Source organism: Natrix helvetica (genome assembly GCF_964273705.1).
Source record: "Natrix helvetica genome assembly, chromosome: 5".
Taxonomy (NCBI): domain Eukaryota; kingdom Metazoa; phylum Chordata; class Lepidosauria; order Squamata; family Natricidae; genus Natrix; species Natrix helvetica.
In genome coordinates this window covers 7,963,556-7,985,889 of record NC_138551.1, presented here as the reverse complement: position 1 = coordinate 7,985,889, position 22,334 = coordinate 7,963,556, and the positions used below count along the sequence as shown (strand labels likewise).

Sequence of the window (22,334 nt, the reverse complement as noted above, 5' to 3'; positions counted from 1 at the left end):
TCACCCAGGGATGCTGCAACCGTCATAAATGTGAACCAGTTGCCAAGCCTCCGAATTTTGATCATGTGACCATGGGGGGGGTCACATGATCCTAAGTGTGAAAATGATCCTAAGTGTGAAAAACCCGTCCCTCTTTTCCGTGCCATTGTAACTGTCTGCTTCGATTGCAGACAACACAGGCACAGTTCCCTTAAGCCTGGATGGGGAAAGTGTCAAATCCACCAGCCTGAGCCAAACTGAATTACGGTACCTTAAAAAAAAAGAAGAACAAAAGTAGATACCAGACATTCACGCTAGATACAGATAGTCCTTGAGTTACGACTCCATTGAGCCCCAAAATTCTGTTGTTAAGTGAGACATCTGTTAAGTGAATTTTGCCCCACTTTCTGGTCACTGCTCTTGTTCAATTAGTAACATGGTTGTTAAGTGAATCTGGCCTCCACAGAGACATTTTTGTCACAAGGTCGGACACAGCAACGGTCATATACCGCCTTCCTTGCCACAGACGTTTAGTGAATCGCCGCTGTTGATAAGTTAGTGACATGGTTGTTAAGTGAATCTGGATTTCCCCATTGGTTTTGCTCGTCCAAAAGTTGCCAAAGGAGATCCCGTGATCTTGGGACGCAGCAACGGTCATAAGTACGAGTCCGTGGCCAAGCGTCTGAATTTGGATTCACATGATCGGGGGTGGGGTGGGAATGCTCCAAAAGTTGTAAGTGTGAAAAACGGCCATAAGTCACTCTTTTTTCAGTGCTGTGGCAACATTGAACTGTCACGAACTGTTGTAAATCGAGGACTACCTGCGTATTTTGAGCACCAGCTTGTAAAGAGCTACAATAGAAAATTATTAACGTATTTTTCGGAGTATGAGACGCTCCGAAATATAAGGAGCACCTAGCTTTTGGGGAGGAAAACAAGGGGGGAAAAATCTGCCTCTGCCTCCCAGCAATTTGCCTCCTTGCAACAAACAGCAAACAGTACAGACAATATACACTGTTTGCATTTTACATTTCAGACTACACTTGTACAGATGCTGTTAAAATTGATGCGCTTTCTGGAAGGACAGTTATTCTCTGCTATTTAAAAGAAGATGCAATAACACTGGGCCTCTTCAGATCAAGCATTTATTTTAAAAAGCATTTTGTTAAGCTGTCTAGAACAATAATAAAGCAGTCTTTAAAAAATAAATCTAATAATGTGAACATTATATGTCATTGACTTATCTCCCTGCAGCAAACCGCCTGATTAGCACAAGAAAAAAAAACCTGCCTCTGCCTCCCAGCAATTTGCTTCCTGGAGCAAACAGCAAGTTTCACTTTCAATTTCAGCATGGGCCTCCCTATCATCAGCTGTTTCAGGCTGCAGGGATTGCCATAGCCTATTGCAGCTTCCGCAAGCCCCATTTTCCCATTTGCTGCAAGGAGGTAAATTGCTGGGAGGCAGAGACCAAAGGGTGGAAGCCGGCAGGTGGACGGGGCTACATTTGGTGTATAAGACACACCCAAATTTTCACCTTCTTTTAGGGGGCAAAAGGTACGTCTTATACTCCAAAAATATGGTATTTCCTGTTGAGATGCAACAGATAGGCCGCCATGGGACTCAGAATGCTGGTTTAAGTGAATGCCAGGTTTTATACTTTAATTTGAATGTTCTTATTCACTTCCCCTGTTCTTCCCATCGTGTTTTGCTTCCTGCGCTGGCATAACAGAGTTTTTCTTTCAGCTGAGTTTCAAACCGCATCTGTTCCTCTCTTACAAAAATAACAACCACAACAAAACTAACAATTGTACTCCTGTGCTGTATTAGTCATCCAAATTAGTAGTTTTGCCATGTTTTGCTTAGTCTGCATCTCACAGGAAGAGCGGAGTGGGATAGGAATCGTTCCTTAGCTTCTCCCGAGTGCAGCTACAAAGTGGGGGTTTTTTTTTTAAAAAAAAATTAAAAGCAAAGACCGTAAGAAAAGTGGAGTTCTCCAGGGTTTGAATCCTGCATAGAAAACTCTTTTGATTATGGAACAGTACAGAAAAATAATATCCAGGCTGTTCCAGCATCTGGAAGGGTTGCCAGATCAGTTCTGCAGTTGTGGAATAGAGAAATGGAGATTGCTGAATTCTAGTATGCGGTAATCTCGGCTGGGGAATTCTGGGAGTTGGAGTCCTCATACCTTAAAGGTGGTGAGGTTGAGAAATACTGCCATAATGTCTCAAGTCACCCATAGTTTGCCTCACCTCAGATAGAGATCTTTCCTTCCTTCCTTCCTTCCTTCCTTCCTTCCTTCCTTCCTTCCTTCCTTCCTTCCTTCCTCATTTATCTCCTTCCTTCCCCATTTATCTCCTCCATCCCTTCATTCCTCATTATATCTCCTTCTTTCTTTCCTCCCTCCTTCCTTCCTTTCTTCCTTCCTTCCTTCCTCATTTATCTCCTTCCTTCCCCATTTATCTCCTCCCTCCCTCCCTCATTATATAATAATACAATAATACAATAATAATACAATAGTAGAGTTGGAAGGGACCTTGGAGGTCTTCTAGTCCAACCCCCTGCCTAGGCAGGGAACACTATACCGTTTCAGACAGATGGCTATCCAACATCTTCTTAAAGACTTCCACTGTTGGGGCATTCACAACTTCTGGAGGTTATATCTCCTTTATATCTCCTTCTTTATTCTCCCTTTATATCTCCCTTATATTCTCCTTTATATCTCCCTTATATCTCCTTCTTTCTTTCCTCCCTCCTTCCTTCCTTCCTTCCTTCCTTCCTTCCTTCCTTCACACTCCATTCCTTCCTCATTTATATCATCCCTCCCTTCCTTCCTTCATATTTCCTTCCTTCTTTCTCCCCTCCCTTTCGCCTTCCTTACTTCCTTCCTTCACTCCCTTCCTTCCGCATTTATATCCTCCCTCCCTCCTTCCTTCATATTTCCTTCCTTCTTTCCCCTCTCCCCTCCCTTCCTCCCTCCCTCCTTACTTTCTTCCTTCCTTCACTCCCTTCATTCCTCATTTATATCCTGCCTCCCTCCCTTTATTATATTTCCTTCCTTCTTTCCCCCTCCCTCCTTCCTTCACTCCCTTCCTTCCGTATTTATGTCCTCACTTCCTTCATTATATTTCCTTCTTTCTTTTCCCTCCCTCCTCCCTTACTTCCTTCCTTCCTTCCTCCACTTCCTTTCCTTTCTGATTTATATCCTCCCTTCCTTCCTTCATTATATCCCCTTCCTTCTTTCTCCCCACTCCCTCCCTCTCTCCTTCCTGCCTTCCTTCCTTGGTTAAAAATGCCCATGTATGTATGTCTTTATGCATGGCCAAGACTTTGTGCCCAGGGCTGCAGGCCTATAAAATGTAGGGAATATGTTGCCTCCATAAATTTGCTTTCCCACTTAGTTTAGAAAGCTTCAATCAGATGGGTTTGATCCTCCCTCTGTGTACTAGATGTTGTTTAATAACTTCTAGAGGTTTTTTAAAAAAAACATATTATCCCCAGATCTCCCTGAGAAAGCCAGTGGGGGAGGTAAAGGGATCTTGCTGAAGAGTCCTTTTTCCACCCGAGGGAACCCTTTGATCTTGGCTAATGCAAAAGTCTAAAAGAAAAAAGATCAAAGAGAAATACATGCTGATTCCGCTGGTGATATCTAAGAAGCAAAAGTGGAGATGAAGGGCAATCAAAAGTCTGTACTTGTGATCTGCAGTGCTTGTGGCAAGTGTGTTTTCCTGCCTGAAAGCATCCTGAGATATATTTGCAACAAATGCAAGCTGGTAACAATCTTTGATGAAACATTCAAAAGGCTTCATGGGGCATTCTTCAACTGGAGAAAAGGGACTATGATTTATCATTTCAAAGGAGTGGAATGGAATGGAGTGGAATGGAATGGAGTGGAATGGAATGGAATGGAATAGAGAATGGAATGGAATACAGAATGGAACGGAACGGAACAGAGAATGGAGTGGAATAGAACAGAATAGAATAGAATAAATAGAGAATGGAATGGAGTGGAATAGAATAGAATAGAGAATTGAATGGAATGGAATGGAATAAAATAGAATAGAGAATGTTATAGAATAGAATAGAATAGAACAGAGAATGGAATGGAATGGAATAGAATAGAATAGAATAGAATAGAATAGAGAATGGAATGGAACGGAATGAAACAGAACAGAACAGAGAATGGAATGGAATGGAATGAAATAGAATAGAATAGGATAGAATAGAGAATGGAATAGAATAAAGTAGAATAGAGAATGTTATAGAATAGAATAGAATGGAATGGAATGGAATGGAATGGAATGGAACGGAACAGAGAATGGAATGGAATGAAATAGGATAGAATAGAATAGGATAGAATAGAATAGAGAATGGAACGGAACAGAACAGAATAGAGAATGGAATGGAATAGAGCAGAACAGAACAGAACAGAATAGAATAACAGTTGGAAAAGACCTTGGAGGTCTTCTATTCCAAATCTGTTCTATTCTATTCTTAAAAGAGATGAAGCACCTATAACTTCTGGAGCCAAGCTGTTCCACTGGTTAATTGTCCTCACTGTTAGGAAATTTCTCCTTAATTCCAGGTTGCTTCTCTCCTTGGTTAGTTTCCATCCATTGTTTCTTGTCCTGCCCTCAGGTGCTTTGGAGAATAGTTTGACTCCCTCTTCCTTGTGGCAGCCCCTGAGATATTGGAAGACTGCTATCATGTCTCCCCTAGTCCTTCTTTTCTCTAGACTAGCCAACCCCAAATCCTGCGACTGTTCTTCCCATCTTTTAGCCTCCAGGTTTTTAATCATCTTAGTTGCTCTTCTCTGCCCCTTTTCCAAAGTCTCAACATCTTTTTTGCAATGTGGTGACCAAATCTGGATGCAGGTTTTCCAGGTGTGGCCGTACTGAGGCTTTATGAAGCGCTACTAAAACTTCACGTGATTCTGATTCCACAAACGAAGGTCTATGGTAGAAAGTAAGATAAATCACATGCCTCCAACAGGTTTTTAAGAACCTTATTTTGGTCAGATCCCAGCTTGAGTGTGTGCATCTGGTTTTTGGTACCTCAGGAAGTTTTAAAAAAGGGATTTTGAGAAATTGGATCCTGTTCCGAGACAGTGACATTGGTCAGGAAATTAGGAATTAAGAAGACTTTTAGTCTTGAGGAAATAGTGAGGGCAGCTATTGGCTCATATTTGTACGGCCAGTTATCTCTGAATATAATGGAGACGTTTGAAGCCCGGTCACTTCAGATTTGCTGTCAAAAGGACAGGAAGCCGGCCAGTTTTCTGCGGCGCCATTGTGCGCCCCGTTCAACTTTGCCACAATCCTTGTAACAGCCGTTTGGCCTTTGGGAGGAACAAGCGGAGTTACATGTCATGCACAGCAGGGGGTTAGGGAAATAGCTGCACGTTGAAATGATTTGTAGCATCGGTTGCAAGTGCTGTATGCCAACTTTTGCAAGGCAGCTGTGCCCCCCGAACCCCTTTAAGCAGGATGAGTCACCAGTTGCATTTGCATTGAATTTGCATAGCACTAGAGGTTGCTGGGAGAAATAGCTCACCATAAATGTAAGAGAACTGGGACTTTATCCAGTGGATCAAGCTAGACACCTGGGAACTGAGTCACTGGTTGTATTTCACTAGAGTGGAGTGGAGTGGAGTGGAGCGGAACGGAACAGAACAGAACAGAACAGAATAGAATAATGGAGTGGAATAGAATAGAACAGAACAGAACAGAACAAGCTGGAAGGAACCCTGGAGGCCTTCTAGTCCAGCCCCTTCAGGATTATTTTAAAAACATAGAGAATTATCCCATTTTCAAATTATCCCACTCTGTGGATTCAGAAATGGTGGAATTTGCCCAGCACGATAAGCCGTAATGCCAAGCAAGTTTAGTGTGCAGGCAAATGTGCCTCCTAACCTTTATCTGACTCAGTTAAACATAGCTGCGCATTGCGTCTCTGCGCAGCCTGAACTGTCTCTTATCAGCAATGACTTACTGCGCAGGTCATTACATCACATCCTTTCCTTCCTTCCTTCCTTCCTTCCTTCCTTCCTTCCTTCCTTCCTTCCTTCCTTCCTTCCTTCCTTCCTTCCTTCCTTCGTCTGTATGCAGGTAGACAAAGAAGCTCTGCCAAAGATGTAATCAATTTAGTTAGTAGGTTTGTATTTTTACTTTCTTTACAATTAAAATGGCTTTTATTAGATTATGCCTCGGGTTTATTTTCGCTTACTTCAAAGGCATGCTTTCAAGGAATGCCAAGATTCACAGCTCGTTAATTCAGGGCGGAATTCACACCCTGACAGGTCCTCAGTCCAGAAAATAGATTCCATTTGCTTCTCTCTGCAGAATCCATGATCCTGCTCGGATCCATTGAGCGCACTCAGATTGGTGCCCTCCTCCACGACCAGCTGAGCTACATTCGCCGCCGGCAGTTTATGGAGGAGAAAACGCAGCTGGAGCACCGGGTCCCTGAGAAGATCCAGGAAAACAAGGAGCCGCACCATGCGCCAGACACAGGAGTGCGCTTTCAGGTGACTACGCCAACGGTGACTTTGCCAACACCTTTCACTTTGTAAAGCACTCCAAACCAGTCAAATGTCAGGGAAATCGGGAGATTCAGTCATCTCGTATAAAGATTTTTTTTTTCCTGAAAGCTTAGCTCTCTACAAAAATCTGAGCTACTAACGGTCAAGGGAAATGAAGGCATTCCTTGTGGGCTGGATTTAGATCTCTTTGTGAGCACGCAGGGATTCATGGCTGATGACGCGTTTGACCCCTCCCTCGGGCTCAGCCTGGTTATCTCCTACAAAACCATTGGAAAAAGGGAAACACACAGTCGCCTCCACTCGTCCTTTTGGGGTGCAAAGCAACTGTCAGGGCACCTGGGTAACCCCAACAGGAAATAACAACCAGATGAATTAATTCTTCTTTAAAGGCAGTCCTCAAACTATGACCGTCATGAAGCCTGCCCATTACCGTCATAACCAAGGACAGTTGTAAATCAGATCGCCAATGTGACTGACCCAATTTTATGACCTTTCTTTGCAGCGGTCATTTAACAAACACGGCACCCATTAAGTGAGCTAATGGTTTGCTAGAGGCCAGAAGCTAATGCCAGTTTTCAGCAAAAACCATCGTAATTGCCTGTAACAGCCACTTCGAGTTGCTGAGAGCAAGTAGGCAGCCATATAAATACACTAAAATAAATAAATACATCAAATAAATAGGTAAAAGGCAGTGACATGAGCGTGGGACGCTGCAAATGGTTTTAAATATGGCCAAGTGCACGACGTACGGTCATGTGGCCTCAGGGAGAGGGGCGGCCATATTAGATCTTTGAATCTGGATTGTAAGTACCCCTCCCCCCCGGGAGATCTGTCATAACTCTGAACGGTTGCTAAGCGACTAGTTAGAAGTCGAAGACTACCTGTCTTGCAAAGCTAAGTTAAGAGAATCTTGCAAATCTGAAGGTGCAAATCCCCTGCCTCCATTTTTAAGCAGCTGAACAATTAGGGCAGATGCCTCCTAGCGTGTTTCCCCAAAAATACAACCTACCCCGAAAGTAAGTCCTAGCTTAGTTTTTACACATGCGGCCAATATAAGCCCTACCCTCAAAATAAGCCCTAATTAAGACCCTGCCCACTCCCAGGGCGCTTGGGTAAAAAATAAGCTAGGGTGAGTGGTGGGTTGCCAATTGTTTTACTACCGGTTCGGGCCCGCTCCCATGCGTGCGATGCTTCCTGCGCATGCGCAGAAGCATCCGGGCGGGTGGGCGGAGCCTCCCACCACTGGCACTACCGGTTCACCCAATCCGGACCAAACCAGCAGCAACCCACGGTGGAGGTGGGGGAGGTGGAGCTGCCGTACTATTTACCTTCAGACAGTTGCGCACCTCGGCCTCTGGGCGACTCACGCAAGTGAGGTGAGTCAATGGAGGACACCCCCCCCCCGAAAATAAGGCCTGGTGCCTTTTTTGGTGGCAAAAAATAAAATGTAAGACAGGGTCTTATTTTCAGGGAAACACAGGGCAAATTTCTTCCTCTGACTGTTAAGCCACTGAGGGCTCCTCTCTCTCTTATCTTTCCCTCAATCCCCAAAGTCTTTCTCCCAAACCATGACGCATCCGAGTTGAAGTTGTCTCCCTTTCTAACGTCTTCCGTTCTTCTTCTCCAACCAGATTGTCCCAGAGGAATCCTCCTCCTTCCTCCCTCCACAGAGCGAACCCCGGAAGCCCCTGAAGCCGGCTCTGAAACGGATCCCCAGCACTTTATCAGACAACCCTTCAGGTGACCGAAAAAGCTCTTTTTGCTCTAGGCCCCGTTGAGTTCTCCATGTAAACTCCCTCTCCTTACTACAGCACTGATGGTGTTACCTAGTTAGGTAATGCAACGCCTGCGAGAAAACGACCGAGCTCAGAGAGCACCAAGGAAAACTCTTGGGTCAACCCTGAGCTACAAATATTCCCCTTTATTGTTGCCATGCAAACTATACAGTTTTTTTTTTCTTAGAAAGTGACTTTCTGCTTCCCAAACTGCCTTGCTGCATTGATCTCTAACGGCGGGCTTCAAGTTGCTAGTCCTCTGCACAATGCAGGTTTTCGACGTGCAACAGTTCATTTAGTGACTGTTCAAAGTTACAACGGCACTGAAGAAAGTGACCTATGGCCGTTTTTCACGCTTACAACCATTGCAACATAGTCATGTGATCAAAATTCAGACGCTTGGCAACTGACTCATAATTATGACGGTTGCAGTGTCCCGGGGTCATGTGGTGATCCCCTTTTGCGACCTTCTGACAAACAAAGTCAATGGGGAAGCCAGATTCACTTAACAACCATGTTACTAATTCAAGAACTGCAATGATTCACTTAACAACTCTGGCAAAAAAAAGCTATAAAATGGGGAAAAACTCACTTAGGAGATGTTTCACTTAATGAAAGAAATGTTGGATTCAGTTGTGGTTGTAATTTGAGGACTACCTGTATAGCACTTGAGTCCTCCCCCAGGTACTCTCTGAATAATTATGAGCTCTTTCTCTCTCTCTTTCTCTCCCTCCCCCTCCCTTTCTCTCTCTCTCTCTCCCTCTCTCTTTCTCTATCTCCATCTCTCTTTCTCCCTCCCTCCATTTCTCTCTCTCTCTCTCTCTTATTCTCTCTTTTTTCTTTTTCTCTCCCTCTTTCTCTTTATCCCCCTCTCTTTCTCTCTCTTTATCTCCATTTCTCTCTCTTTTTCTCTCTCACTTTCCCTCTCTCTCTTTCTATCTCGATCTCTCTCTTTCTCCCTCTCTCTCTCTTTCTCTCTCTCTCTTTTCTCTTTCTCTCCCTCTTTCTCTCTCTCCCCCCTCTCTCTCTCCATTTCTCTCCCTCTCTCTCTCTTTTTCTATCTCTATCTCTCTCTTTCTCCCTCCCTCCTCTCTCTCTTTCTCTCTCTCTCTTTTCTCTTTCTCTCCCTCTTTCTCTCTCTCCCCCTCTCTTTCTCTCTCTCTTTCTCTATCTCCATTTCTCTCTCTTTCTCTCTCTCTCTTTCCCCCTCTCTTTTTCTACTCCATCTCTCTCTTTCTCCCTCCCTCCCTCTCTTTCTCTCTCTTTTCTCTTTCTCTCCCTCTTTCTCTCTCCCTCTTTCTCTTTCTCTCTTTCTCTTTCTCGACAGCTGGGACAACCGAGACGGCAGGGAAGACCCTGAGGAACCTTTTTTGCGCCAACGCCTCAGCAGCCGAGTCCGTGGAGGTGAGCTCCCCGTTTTTATCACCCCATCCCTCTCTCCATCTTTGAGCCAAGAAAGCCCAAATCTTTACTTCCCAGGCCGCTGCTTATCCTCTCACATGGCGGACTTGTCCCCGCTCCCCTCCTGAAATTATGTTCTCTCTCCCTCCCATTTGTTTTCTTCCCCTGGTAAAAATTAAAAGGAGGAGAATCCGGGGGCATCCGAAAAGCAAAAGTCGAAACGCGTCCGTATTTCTGTGGTGGTAAGTGTGGGCCAGCCGCCCCGTATCCGTTCCTCTCCTTCCCAAAAAAATCACAGGAACTAAAAACTAGATTGGCCCTTAGAGTGGCCCGAGAGGGTTAAAACTGTGCTGAAGGTTTTAGGGTTTATGAACCTAACTCCCCAATTCAAGACAATTTGGCTTCTGGGATTCACACATGCCTTAACTAGAAGACTTTGGGAAAAAATCTGCCTGTCTATCCATACAAACTCCTTTAGCAAAGTTTAGTATTAACCTTGTATTCTTTCCGACCTTCGATCCAAACCAATGTTTGTCAACCGTGGCAATTTTCAATGGGTGGACTTCAACTCCCAGAATTCCCCCGACAGTTTGGTTGAGATGCCTCGTTTATCTTGCGCGAAGCATATGGAAGAGATTTCTGGGCTCACAGAATATATTTTCCAAAAGAGAAATCAATTCAACAAGGGCAGCTCTCTGCAGCTCAGTCTTTATTATGATGTAGATCAGGGGTCTCCAACCTTGGCAACTTTAAGCCTGGAGGATTTCAGCTCCCATAATTCCCCAGCCAGCTTTGCCTAGAGGGCTTCAACTCCCAGAATTCCCCTGCCAGCTTTGTCTAGAGGACTTCAACTCCCAGAATTCCCCTGCCAGCTTTGCCTGGAGAACTTCAATTCCCAGAAATCCCCAGCCAGCTTTGCCTGGAGGACTTCAATTCCCAGAAATCCCCTGCCAGCTTTGTCTAGAGGGCTCCAACACCCAGAATTCCCCAGCCAGCATTGCCTGGAGGACTTCAATTCCCAGAAATCCCCAGCCAGCTTTGCCTGGAGAACTTCAATTCCCAGAAATCCCCAGCCAGCTTTGTCTGGAGGACTTCAATTCCCAGAAATCCCCAGCCAGCTTTGCCTGGAGAACTTCAATTCCCAGAAATCCCCAGCCAGCTTTGCCTGGAGGACTTCAATTCCCAGAAATCCCCAGCCAGCTTTGCCTGGAGGGCTCCAACTCCCAGAATTCCCAAGTCAGCTTTGCCGGCTGGGGAATTCTGGGAGTTGAAGTCCACCAGGCTTAAAGTTGCCAAGGTTGGAGACTCCTGATGTAGACAGTGACACAGTCTAGTTGCTGAAAATACTAATGCAATGTTAGTCTGTATTGACAGAAGTATGGACTTCAACACCCAGAATTCCCTAACCACAACATCCTTTAAGATAGGTGGACTTCAACACCCAGAATTCCCTAACCACAACATCCTTTAAGATAGGTGGACTTCAACACCCAGAATTCCCTAACCACAACATCCTTTAAGATAGGTGGACTTCAACACCCAGAATTCCCTAACCACAACATCCTTTAAGATAGGTGGACTTCAACTCCCAGAATTCCATGCTGGCTGGGGAATTCTGGGAGTCGAAGTCCACCCATCTTAAAGTTGCCACAGTTGAGAGACCCTGTCCTGTATTACAGATCTTTGTTCGCATAATATCGTGCAAATACATTTAGAATAAAAGCTGTGCTTTTGGTTTTGCACATCCCGGCCAACCCATAGTAGCTATGCTGACTTGTACTATCTTTTATCATGAGAAGAAATCTTGCATGTAGCACAGTTGTGTTAATTTTGATAAGCCCTTCCTAAAGTTTCCGAGGTTGAAAATCACGGATAGAGATAATAACTTTCCAATTAGCGTGAGCCCATATCTTATCTTCAGATTAAGAAGCACGCACAAGGCACGCTTAATTAGGGCCTATAAATAGGACTCAGAGTATATAAAGCGGATGACGTTAGAAAAGCTCCACCTGATTGGAGCTTTCAAAAAGCATTGAGCTATCCAAACCTTAGTTGACATTCTTTGAGCTGATTTTCTGGGACAATTTGTACAGGAAACACACATCTAGTATTGTTTAGAGAAAAAATTTAAAATTCTCTTAATATACTCTAGCTATATTCTAGCTCGGGCAACTTCAAAATGTCTGGATTTAAACCTGGGGTGGGCATGAAAAAAATTAGCCAGGGGTTCTCTGTCCAGTTGCTAGGTGGGCGTGGCCTAGTCCTGCACCACGGTGGAGGGTGGGTTTTTTTTTGCCCCCCCCCCCCCGACTCCGGAAGTTTTCCCCGAGCCTCCGGGAGGGTGAAAACTGCCTCCTCATGCTCCGGAAGGCCCTCGGGAGGCCAGCCTTCCCAAACTTCCGGTAGGCCTGTTTTCTGCCCTCCCCAAGCCTCCTTGTAGTTACCTGCAACCAAAACAGGCCGCATGGGGACTCCGGGGAGGGGAGGGGAAGGGACGGGTGGGCAGGGCCAGCCAAAGTGGGATTTGGAGGTTCTCCAAATTGCACAGAATCTTAACTAGAGGCTCTCCCAAACTCCTGCGGACCACCAGCAGCCCACCCCTGATTTAAACACTCAGAATTTTGGCTGGGGAATTCTGGGAATGGAAATCCAACCATCTTAAAGTGACCATTATTGAGAAACACTGCTCTAATGTATGGGCGGTCCTTGACTTACAACCACAATTGAGCCTAACACTCCGGCCGCTAAGCTTGTTCGGTCAGCTTTGCCCCGTTTTATTTATCTCACTTGCCACCCTTCGCAAAGTCCATCCCTGCCGTCGTTAAGTTAATAACGCAGTTGTTAAGTGGATCTGGCTTCCCCGTTGCCTTTGCTTGTCCGAAGGGCACCAAAGCGGATCATGTGACACCCCCGGACTGTCATGGCGACCGTCATAAATACGAACCGGTTGCCCAGGGCCCGAATTTTAATCCCACGGCCACAGTCGTAAGTCGTACGCTTGCAATGGTCGTCAGTGTGAAAAACAGTTGTAAGGCACTTTTTTTCTGTGCTGTTTTAACTTTGTAGGGTCACTAAATGAGTGGACGTAAGTCGAGGACTACCTGTATGGACACAGTCCAGTCCCTTCAGCACAGTTCCGCCTCTCGTTTTGATTGTGTTTTCGTCTTAGCTGTCGCTCAAAACAATCCTCTTTCTTCCTTTGACAAACCAGTTGATTTATTTAAAGCAGGGCTGTCCAAACTTGGGAACGTTAAGACTTGTGGACTTCAAGTCCCAGAATTCCCCTGGGGAATTCTGGGACTTGAAGTCCACAAGTCTTAACGTTCCCAAGTTTGGACAGCCCTGCTTTAAAGCCATGGCCTCTGGAACAGCCAATTCTAAACATTTCTTGCCTTCATCCCTGCCTCAGTTTCCATCTTTCTATCCTGAAAATAAATCTGCATCATGAAAGTGATTTTTGGGGGTCTTTCTGTGCCAGTCTCTACAACGATTGGCGAGAGGAGGCTGAAATAGAGAGACAATCCCGCTGGGTGAATGTTGAATGCTCTTTGGGGGCTTTTATCCTCGTTGGACTGACGATGTCTCATTTTCTTGCAAAGAAACGTATAAAAGGCATTTCTGGTTCTCACGGAATGTGTTTCCCAAGGAGAAATCAATTCAAGAAGCGTAGCTCTTTGCAGCTCGGTCTTTACTATGAGGTACACAGTGACGCAGTCCAGGGGTGGCTTCCTGCCACTTCTAACCTCTTCTATAGAAGAGCTTCCACAAATCTACTGTGCCGTTTAGAACCAGTTCCAGCTCCCTCCTCCTGTCCATCCGTACGTCATCAAGATGAAGAGGGAGAGGAGGAATTCTGGGAGTTGAAGTCCACAAGTCTTAAAGCTGTCAAGTTCGAACACCCCTGGGGTTTTTTCCCTAAAGGATTAGGGGTGCAAGGGTCTTGTAACTTGACAGCTTTAAGACTTGCGTGCTTCAATGGCAGAGTTCCTGAGCCAACATGACTGGAGGAGGAATTCTGGGAGTTGAAGTCCACAAGTCTTAAAGCTGTCAAGTTTGAACACCCCTGGGTTTTTTCTTTCTAAAGGGTTAGGGGTGCAAGGGTCTTGTAACTTGACAGCTTTAAGACTTGCGTGCTTCAAATGCCTGAGTTCCTAAGCCAACATTTTGGTTGCTAAGCAAGATCGTTGTTAAGTGAGTTTCCCCACATTTTACAAGTTGGCCACGCCCACCTAGTCACATGACTGTCAAGCCACTCCCACTCAGTCACATGGCTGGCAAGCCACTCCCACCTGGTTACATGGCCGGCAAGCCACTCCCACAAAGCAGGCCACACCTACAGAAGAGGTTCTAAAACATTTTGACACCCACCACTGACGCAGTCCCACTGCTAAAAATGCTAATGCAACATTAGGCTGTATTGACGGAAGCATCAAGTCAACACATCTGCTCTCCTGGATCCTGCAAAGGTCCTGTGTGTGATTTAGGGCACAGATGCAAGCAAGGGGGTGGTGAAAGTCCATGTACCTGGGGGAAGATAAGAGTCAGGGGGTCCTTTGTGTTACATTCACATGATATACGTAACCTGGCTACTGATTTAATCCATAATGTGAGCTTGCACAGTGCACTAAACCGTAAGCTAACCAAACAGCTGGGGACTTGCACAACAGAGTAGCACAAGCCCCCACTTACATGTAGACCTCGTCTTACAACCACAATTCGGATCAGAATTTCAGTTGCTAAGCAAGGCAGTTCTTAAGTGAGTCCCCACACCATGTTACGACCTTTTATGCCACAGTTGTTAAGCGAATGTTAAGGGAATCGCATTCTTGCCTTTATAAACAGAGCCATAGAATCAACATCAGGTGAAGTATAGGACCGCTTTATAAATCCCTAAGGGACACAGTGGCTCAGTGGCTAAGACGCTGAGGTTGTCGATCAGAAGGTCGGCAATTCGGTGGTTCGAATCCCTAGAGCCACGTAATGGGGTGAGCTCCCGTGACTTGTCCCAGCTTCTGCCAACCGAGCACTTCGAAAGCATGTAAAAATGCAAGTAGAAAAATAGGGACCACCTTTGGTGGGAAGCGAACAGCGTTCCGTGTGCCTTCGGCGTTGAGTCATGCCGGCCACATGACCACGGAGACGTCTTCAGACAGCGCTGGCTCTTCGGCTTTGAAACGGAGATAACTACCGCCCCCTAGAGCCGGGAATGACCAGCACATATGTGTGAGGGGAAACTTATAAGTCCTTAGTAAGGCCACTCTTGGAATACTTGCATCCAGTTTTGATCACCACGTTACAAAAAAGATGTTGAGACTTTGGAAAAACCGCAAAGAAGAGCAACTAAAATGATGAACGGCCCGGAGACTAAAACATGTGAAGAACGGTTGCAGGATTTGGCTATGGCTAGTCTAGAGAAAAGGACTGAAGGGGACATGATAGCAGTCTTCCAGTATTTGTGGGGCTGCCACAAAAAGAAGAAGGGGTCCAACTTATTTTCCAAAGCACCAGAGGGAAGGACAAGAAACAATGGATGGAAAATAATGAAGCAGAGAAGCAACCTGAAATTAAGGAGAAACTTCCTAACAGTGAGAACAATTAATCAGTGGAACAACTTGCCTTCAGAAGTTATGGGTGCACTGGGGTTTTTGAAGAAGAGAGAACCATTTGTCTGAAATGGTAGAGGTTCTCCTGCTCGACCAGGGGGTTGGACTAGAAGACCCCCAAGTTCCCTTCCAGCTCTATTCTGTCTGATTGACTTGAGCAAATCCAGTTTCTCCATTGACTTTGCTTGTTGCAAGCCAGCTTGGAAGGTTGTTTTGCAATGCAAAGTGTCCAACTGTAGGGATAGAAGGATTTTTGTCTGATAGGCCAGCTCTTGCCACACAACAGCACAATTGACCTGCAACCCTGGCATGATAAAAAAAAAATTTACCTTGTGGTGACTTCACCACATCCAACGCAATGTGAATGGGCCCCACTTTAAATTAAAGACAGCATGAGTCTTTGGTCCCCCTTTGTTCCTACCAAGTTAGGTAGTCCTCAACGTACGACCCCAATTGAGCCCCAGATTTCTAAGCGAGACATTGGTTAAGTGAACGTCGCCCCATTTTACATCCTTTCTTGCCACAGCTGTGAAGTGAAACGCTGCGCTTGTTAAGTTAGTCGCACAGTTGTTGAGTGGATCTGGCTTCCCCCACTGATTTTGGGTCGCAAAAGGAGATCCCATAACCCCAGGAACCCACAACCGCCAAAAATATGAGCCAGTTGCCCAGTGTCTGAATTTTGATCATGTGACCAGGGGAGAGGGGAATGCTGCAACGGTCATAAGGGTGACAAATGGTCCTAAGTTGCTTTTTTTTCAGTCCCGTTGTATCTTCAAACAGTCCCTAAGTGAAGTTATAAGCAGGACTTCCTGTAGTTTTCTTGCCATCACCCGTGATTCTCCTCATTTGACTGCAGTCTCTACTCCTTTGTCACCAATCCGGTCAGCTGGGCCTCCCTTCCTTCCACTGCCAGTCACCCCCTGGGTCCCTTTTCCCACATATGTGGTTGTGGTTGTATAAATATCCCTCCTCTCCTTGTTTCTCTTGCAGGAAGAATTTGATCCGGTTAGCGAGATGACGCCAACTGAGGTAAGGGATGTGGCAACGGTTGTTAAGTGTGAAAAACTGTATAAAATGGCCATAAGTAAATTTTTTGAGTGGCATAATGTTGAAAAGACACTAAATGAACTGTTGCAAGTCAAGGGCTACCTGTATAATATTTTTAATTAAAATAATAATTTAATTGATTAACTTATCAATCAATGAAATTGGTGGAATGGAGAAACCCCCAGACGTGGTGGCTGTATCATCCCTGAAGGTTTTAAGGAAAAGATTGGACAGTCATTTGTCTGAAATGATACAGGATTTCCTGCTTGAGCAGGGGGCTGGACTAGAAGACCTCCAAGGTCCCTTCCAACCCTATTATGCTGTGTTCCAATACAATCAGCCTTGCAAGATTATGCTCTTATATTTCAATATAGTTGTAGTCTAACTCTGGATTTGATATTCAGGTCTAGCCTAGTCTACTTAGTGCAGTGATGGCTAACCTTTTTCGCCGTCCGTGCCTAGCTCCCTGCGCATGCGCACACAACCCCCTCTACTGCCCCCCGTTTTGGCCCAAGCAGGCCTTCCTGAAGTCTCCTGAAACCAAAAATGGGGCGTGGGGGGGCCCACCCTCCCCCTCCCCCTCCCCGTGCATGCTCGTGTGAGCCCAACAAACCCCCAGGCATGCGCGCGCATCTCCCACATGCATCCTGCCTTTCACGCATGCACAGCAAAGACCAGAAAATCAGATGACCGGCGGGAGGGGCGCGTGCATGCAGGGGGGAGCTGAGCTGGGGCGATGGCTCGTGCACCTGCAGAGAGGGCTGTCTGTTCCACCTGTGGCACGTGTGCCATAGGTTTGCCATCACAGACCTAGCGGGTCTGCCAGCCTTTTTATGAAATCAACCCAGTTGTCGCTTTCTAGCATCTGAAAGGGGAGAGGGTTGCAATTGAACCTTGGACCGTGTGCAAAAGGAGGCCCTGCGCCATTGGTCGAGCATGAGATTGCCGCAATTGCCTTAATCAAGGAGGACAGGGAACGCTTCTGATAAGGCGCCGTCCATAAAGGTCTCCGATGATACCCAGTAATCCATCTCTGCATCTCTTTGAATTGAAGCAAATAATTAACAAGCGGAGGCCTCCAAGGTGGTTTGTCTTATCCGTTGCTAAGAGCTGGCGGGGGGGGGGGGGAAGCTTGCCTGTGGTTGCACCAGTTAGGCTTTCTCTTAATCACCGTAAAGGTTCCCCTCGCGCATATGTGCTAGTCGTTCCTGACTCTAGGGGGTGTTGCTCATCTCCGTTTCAAAGCTGAAGAGCCAGCGCTGTCTGAAGATGTCTCCATGGTCATGTGGCCGGCAGGACTAAACACAGAAGGCACACGGAATGCTGTTACCTTCCTAGAGGAAAGAAAAGAAATGGAATGGAATGGAATAGAATAGAATATTGAAGTGGAATATTGGAACGGAATAGAATGGAATAGGAGGAATGGAATAGAATAGAATAGAATATTGGAATGGGATGGGACGGGATGGAATGGAATAGAATAGAATAGAATAGAATAGAATAGAATAGAATATTGGAATGGAATAGAATATTGGAATGGATAGAATAGAATGGAATAGGAGGAATTGAATGGAATAGAATAGAATAGAATATTGGAATAGAATGGGAGGAATGGAATGGAATGGAATAGAATAGAATATTGGAATAGGATAGAATGGAATGTAATAGGAGGAATGGAATAGAATGGAATAGAATGGAATAGAATGGAATAGAATAGAATAGAATAGAATAGAATAGAATAGAATAGAATAGAATAGAATAGAATAGAATAGAATAGAATAGAATAGAAGGAATAGAAAGGAATGGAATGGAAGAGAAGAGAATATTGGAATAGAATAGAATGTTGGAATAGAATAGAATAGAATAGAATGGAATAGGAGGAATGGAATAGAATAGAAATAGAATATTCTTTATTGGCCAAATGTGGCTGGACACGCAAGGAATTTGTCTCCAGTGCAGAAGCTGTCTGTTACAGTACCATAAGCAACAAAATCATAAATGATAAGATACAAACAACAGGGATAATCATAAGCTATCAATAGGAGTAGGTAATAGGAAGGATGAGAAAGATAGTAGCAATTCAGCCCTATTACCTAGTTAGATATCCTTAGGCATAAGACAATGCTGTGGGAGTTGGGTATTTAGCAGAGTGATGATATGGGGGTCGGAGAGGACTGTCTTTGTGTCTTCGTTGTTTTCCTATGCAGTGCCCTAAAGCGGCATCCTGAGGGGAGACATTGAAAGGGTTTATGTGTGGGGTCTGTAGATATTTTCTCAGCCCTCTTTCTGATCCTTGCACGTATACAAGTTCTCAATGGAAGGCAGGCTGGTTGCCATTGTATTTTCTGCCATCTTAACTATCCGTTGAAGTCTGTACCCGTTCTGTTTGGTTGCTGTAACAAACCTGACAGTTACAGAAATACAAAAGAGAGACTCCATAATTCCTCTATAGAACTGTACTAGCAGCTCCTGGGGCAGGCAGGACTTTCTGAGTTGACGCAATACAATTATAGAGTTGGAAGGGACCTTGGAGGTCTTCTAGTCCAACCCGCTGCATAGGCAGGAAACCCTATACCGTTCCAGACAAATGGCTATCCAACATCTTCTTAAAGACTTCCAGTGTTGGGGCATTCACAACTTCTGGAGGCAATTTCTGTTCCACTGATTCATTGTTCTAACTGTCAGGAAATTTCTCCTCAGTTCTAAGTTGCTTCTCTCCTTCATTAGTTTCCACCCATTGCTTCTTGTTCTGCCCTCAGGTGCCTTGAGAATAGTTTGACTCCCTCTTCTTTGTGGCAACCTTTGAGATATTGGAACAATGCTATCATGTCTCCCCTGGTCCTTCTTTCTATTAAACTAGACATACCCAGTTCCTGCAACCGTTCTTCATATGTTTTAGTCTCCAGTCCCCTAATCCTCTTTGTTGCTCTTCTCTGCACTCTTTCTAGAGTCTCCACATCTTTTCCTTTCTCCATAATTTAGAGTCTCCACAATTTCCTTTCATTGGCCAGAGAAAAGGCAATAAGACTGGTTTTTTAAAAAAACCAAAACATTGGAAGTCTTACGTGGGCTTTTTGTTGAAATACAAAAAGAACAACACTGGAAGTCTTTAAGAGGATGTTGGATAGCCATCTGTCTGAAACGGTATAGGGTTTCCTGCCTAGGCAGGGGGTTGGACTAGAAGACCTCCAAGGTCCCTTCCAACTCTACTATTGTATTGTATTGTATTGTATTGAATCATAATCATAATTCTCTGCCTTGATGATTATGGATTTGAGGAATTTGGGTCAAACAGGAAGGTGTACGAATAAGACAGCAATTACCAGAAAGAAGTGTGGAAGTCTTCAGTCTTCTCTGCACTCTTTATATCTCTATAGTTTTAACCGTGTTCCGCTTCAGATTGTTCCAATTGTACCACAGGGCCAGTTCAACTTCCTGTCTATAGGCAGATTCATGACGGTTTACCGTGGGAGAATCCTTTATCAGTAGAACATTGTTGCACGGTTGATATTTGGTGGGGGGGGGGGTGGAGGGAAAATATTGTAAATGTTATCCTGCAAATGCAATTTAAAAAAATCAACGTGAGCTGGCCTGCTGCATTAATGCATCTCCTGGATTCGTAGGTGATGGAATGGGAGGAGCGACAACTCGATCAGTTGGTCAACTTCAACAACTGCAAGATCGACCCGGCACCTTTCCAGCTGGTAGAACGGACGTCTTTGCACAAGGTACATTGTGGGGGACTAAAGCAGACCTGGCTGATTTATTACCGTATTTTTCAAAGTATAAGACGCATCTTTTCCCCCTCCTAAAAGAGGGTGAAAATTTGGGTGCGTCTTATACACCGAATGTAGCCCCACCCTTTGGCCTTTGCCTCCCAGCAATTTACCTCCTTGCAGCAAACAGAGAAAATGGGGCTTGCGGAGGCTGCAATGGGCTATGGCAATCCCTGCAGCCTGAAACAGCTGATCATCGGGAGCCCCCTGCTAAAACTGAAATTGAAAGCGAAACTTGCTGTTTGCTGCAAGGAGGCAAATTGCTGGGAGGCAGAGACAGATTTTTTTCTTCTTCTAATCAGGCTAAACTGAAATAGGCTGTTTGCTGCACGGAGGTAAATAAATAACTATAAAGGCTTACAGAATGTTCACATTATTAGACCTATTTTTTGAAGACTGCTTTATCACTGTTCTAGACCACTTAACAAAATGAAGAAGCTTTTTGAAATCAATGCTTGATCTGAAGAGGCCCAGTGCTATTGTATCTTCTTTTAAATAACAGTGAATAATGCATATTTCCAGAAAGCCACCTCACTTTTAACAACATCTGCAAAAGGATAGTATGAAATGTAACACCAGAAACAATGTATATCTTCTGTACTGTTTGCTGTTTGGTGCAAGGAGGCAAATTGCTGGGAGGCAGAGGCAGATTTTTTTTCTCTTTGTTTTCCTCCCCAAAAGCTAGGCGTGTCTTATACTTCAGAGCGTATTATACTCTGAAAAATACAATAGGTAGTCCTCGACTTAGGAGCCCCAAATTTCCATTGCTAAGCAAGACGCCAAGTGAGTTGTGCCCCGCTTTGCAGCCTTTTTTGCCGCTGTCGTCAAACAAATCACAGCAGTTGCTGAATGAATGATGTGGCTGTTAAGGGAATCTGGCTTCTCCTGTTGATTTTGCTTGTCGGAAGCCAGCTGGGAAGGGTTATAAATGGTGGTCACGTGACCTTGGGACAGTGCAGCTGTCATAAGTACAGGTCAGTTGCCAAGCATTTTGATCACGTGACCATCAACAGTCTTAAGTATGAGAACCAGTCACAAGTCAATTTTTTCAGTGCCGTTATAACTTTAAACAGTGGTCCCAAATCAAGGACTATCTGTAAACAGCCATCCAGACAACCTTCACCAGTAACTTAATCTTAAACTTATACCTTAAACTTAAAGGTCGGCGGTTCGAATCCCTAGTATAGGTCTCCTGCATGAGCAGGAGGTTGGACTAGATGACCTCCAAGGTCCCTTTCAACTCTGTTATTATTAATCTTCCAGAAATCTGCCTAGCTCTCTTTGAAAGCCATCTAAATCACCCAACACACTGACTAGGAGCTAATTCTTCCACTTAACAACGTGGCATATAAATAAATACTTCCTTCAGTTGGTTTTTTTTTTAATTCCTAGGTGTCTGTAGGGAGGGGCATCTAAAGAGTCAAGATGGTGCCACAATCATGGTGTCACAACCCACATAAAACAGGACTGAGGCTTCACCATCAGATTGTGGTTCCTATCTTGATGGTTGGGTTGGGTCGGTTGGATTGAGATTGATTTGAGTTGGGTTGGGTTGGGTTGGGTTGGATTGGGTTGAGTTGAACTGAAGTGAACTGAACTGAATTGAATTGAATTGAATACTTGGCCAAGTGTGATTAGACACACAAGGAAATTTGTCTCCAGTAAAGAAGCACTCAGCGTACTTGCAAAGCAACAAAGAGAATAACAACAACAACAATAATAATACCAACAAAAGGGGAAAGTGAAGAAGATAATAAAAGAGGATAAATAATAATTCTACAGCCAAACTGGATGGGTTGATATACATACACATTAAACAGAACTATGAGAATTAGATGTTCACCAGAATGATGGCAGGAGGAGAAAAACCTGTCCCTGTGTCTAGTTGCCCTGGCATTTTGACCCCTCTGCACCCACATTTAGTTTTAACAGATATCTGTATTTGTTAACACTGCAAGAAGAATGGAAGTCCACTATTCTCTCCAAATTTTACACAGAATCCAAGATTTTATGGCTCTTATTCCCAGCAGTGACGTGCGGTGAGGTTTATGACTGGTGAGGCACTGACACAGTGCTGGGTTTCAAATATTTTTAGACTTGTGGACTTCAACTCCCAGAATTCCACAGCCAGGCATGCTCAGTTCCAATTTAAAGCGACAGCATTTGTTTTTCTCCTTCGCTCCTTCTTTCTTTTTCTTTTTCTTCTCCTTCCCCT

General features: G+C 44.8%; 1 protein-coding gene and 1 long non-coding RNA gene across 3 annotated transcripts in view; both read left to right on the top strand.

The window, feature by feature from the left end:
• The window catches only part of LOC309392436, a 198,426-nt gene that overhangs the window by 164,676 nt on the left and 11,416 nt on the right, over nt 1-22,334 (top strand). The window lies entirely within an intron of this gene.
• CLCN2 (chloride voltage-gated channel 2) overlaps nt 1-22,334 on the top strand; it is a 144,199-nt gene that overhangs the window by 116,914 nt on the left and 4,951 nt on the right. The window contains exons 17-22 of one of the 2 annotated variants that reach the window (XM_081953624.1): nt 6,318-6,502; nt 8,149-8,257; nt 9,620-9,696; nt 9,876-9,935; nt 16,287-16,325; nt 19,967-20,071. In XM_081953624.1, the coding sequence (XP_081809750.1) occupies nt 6,318-6,502; nt 8,149-8,257; nt 9,620-9,696; nt 9,876-9,935; nt 16,287-16,325; nt 19,967-20,071 (575 nt within the window). The remainder of the gene's footprint in view (nt 1-6,317; nt 6,503-8,148; nt 8,258-9,619; nt 9,697-9,875; nt 9,936-16,286; nt 16,326-19,966; nt 20,072-22,334) is intronic. The other variant, XM_081953625.1, reaches the window with a different exon arrangement.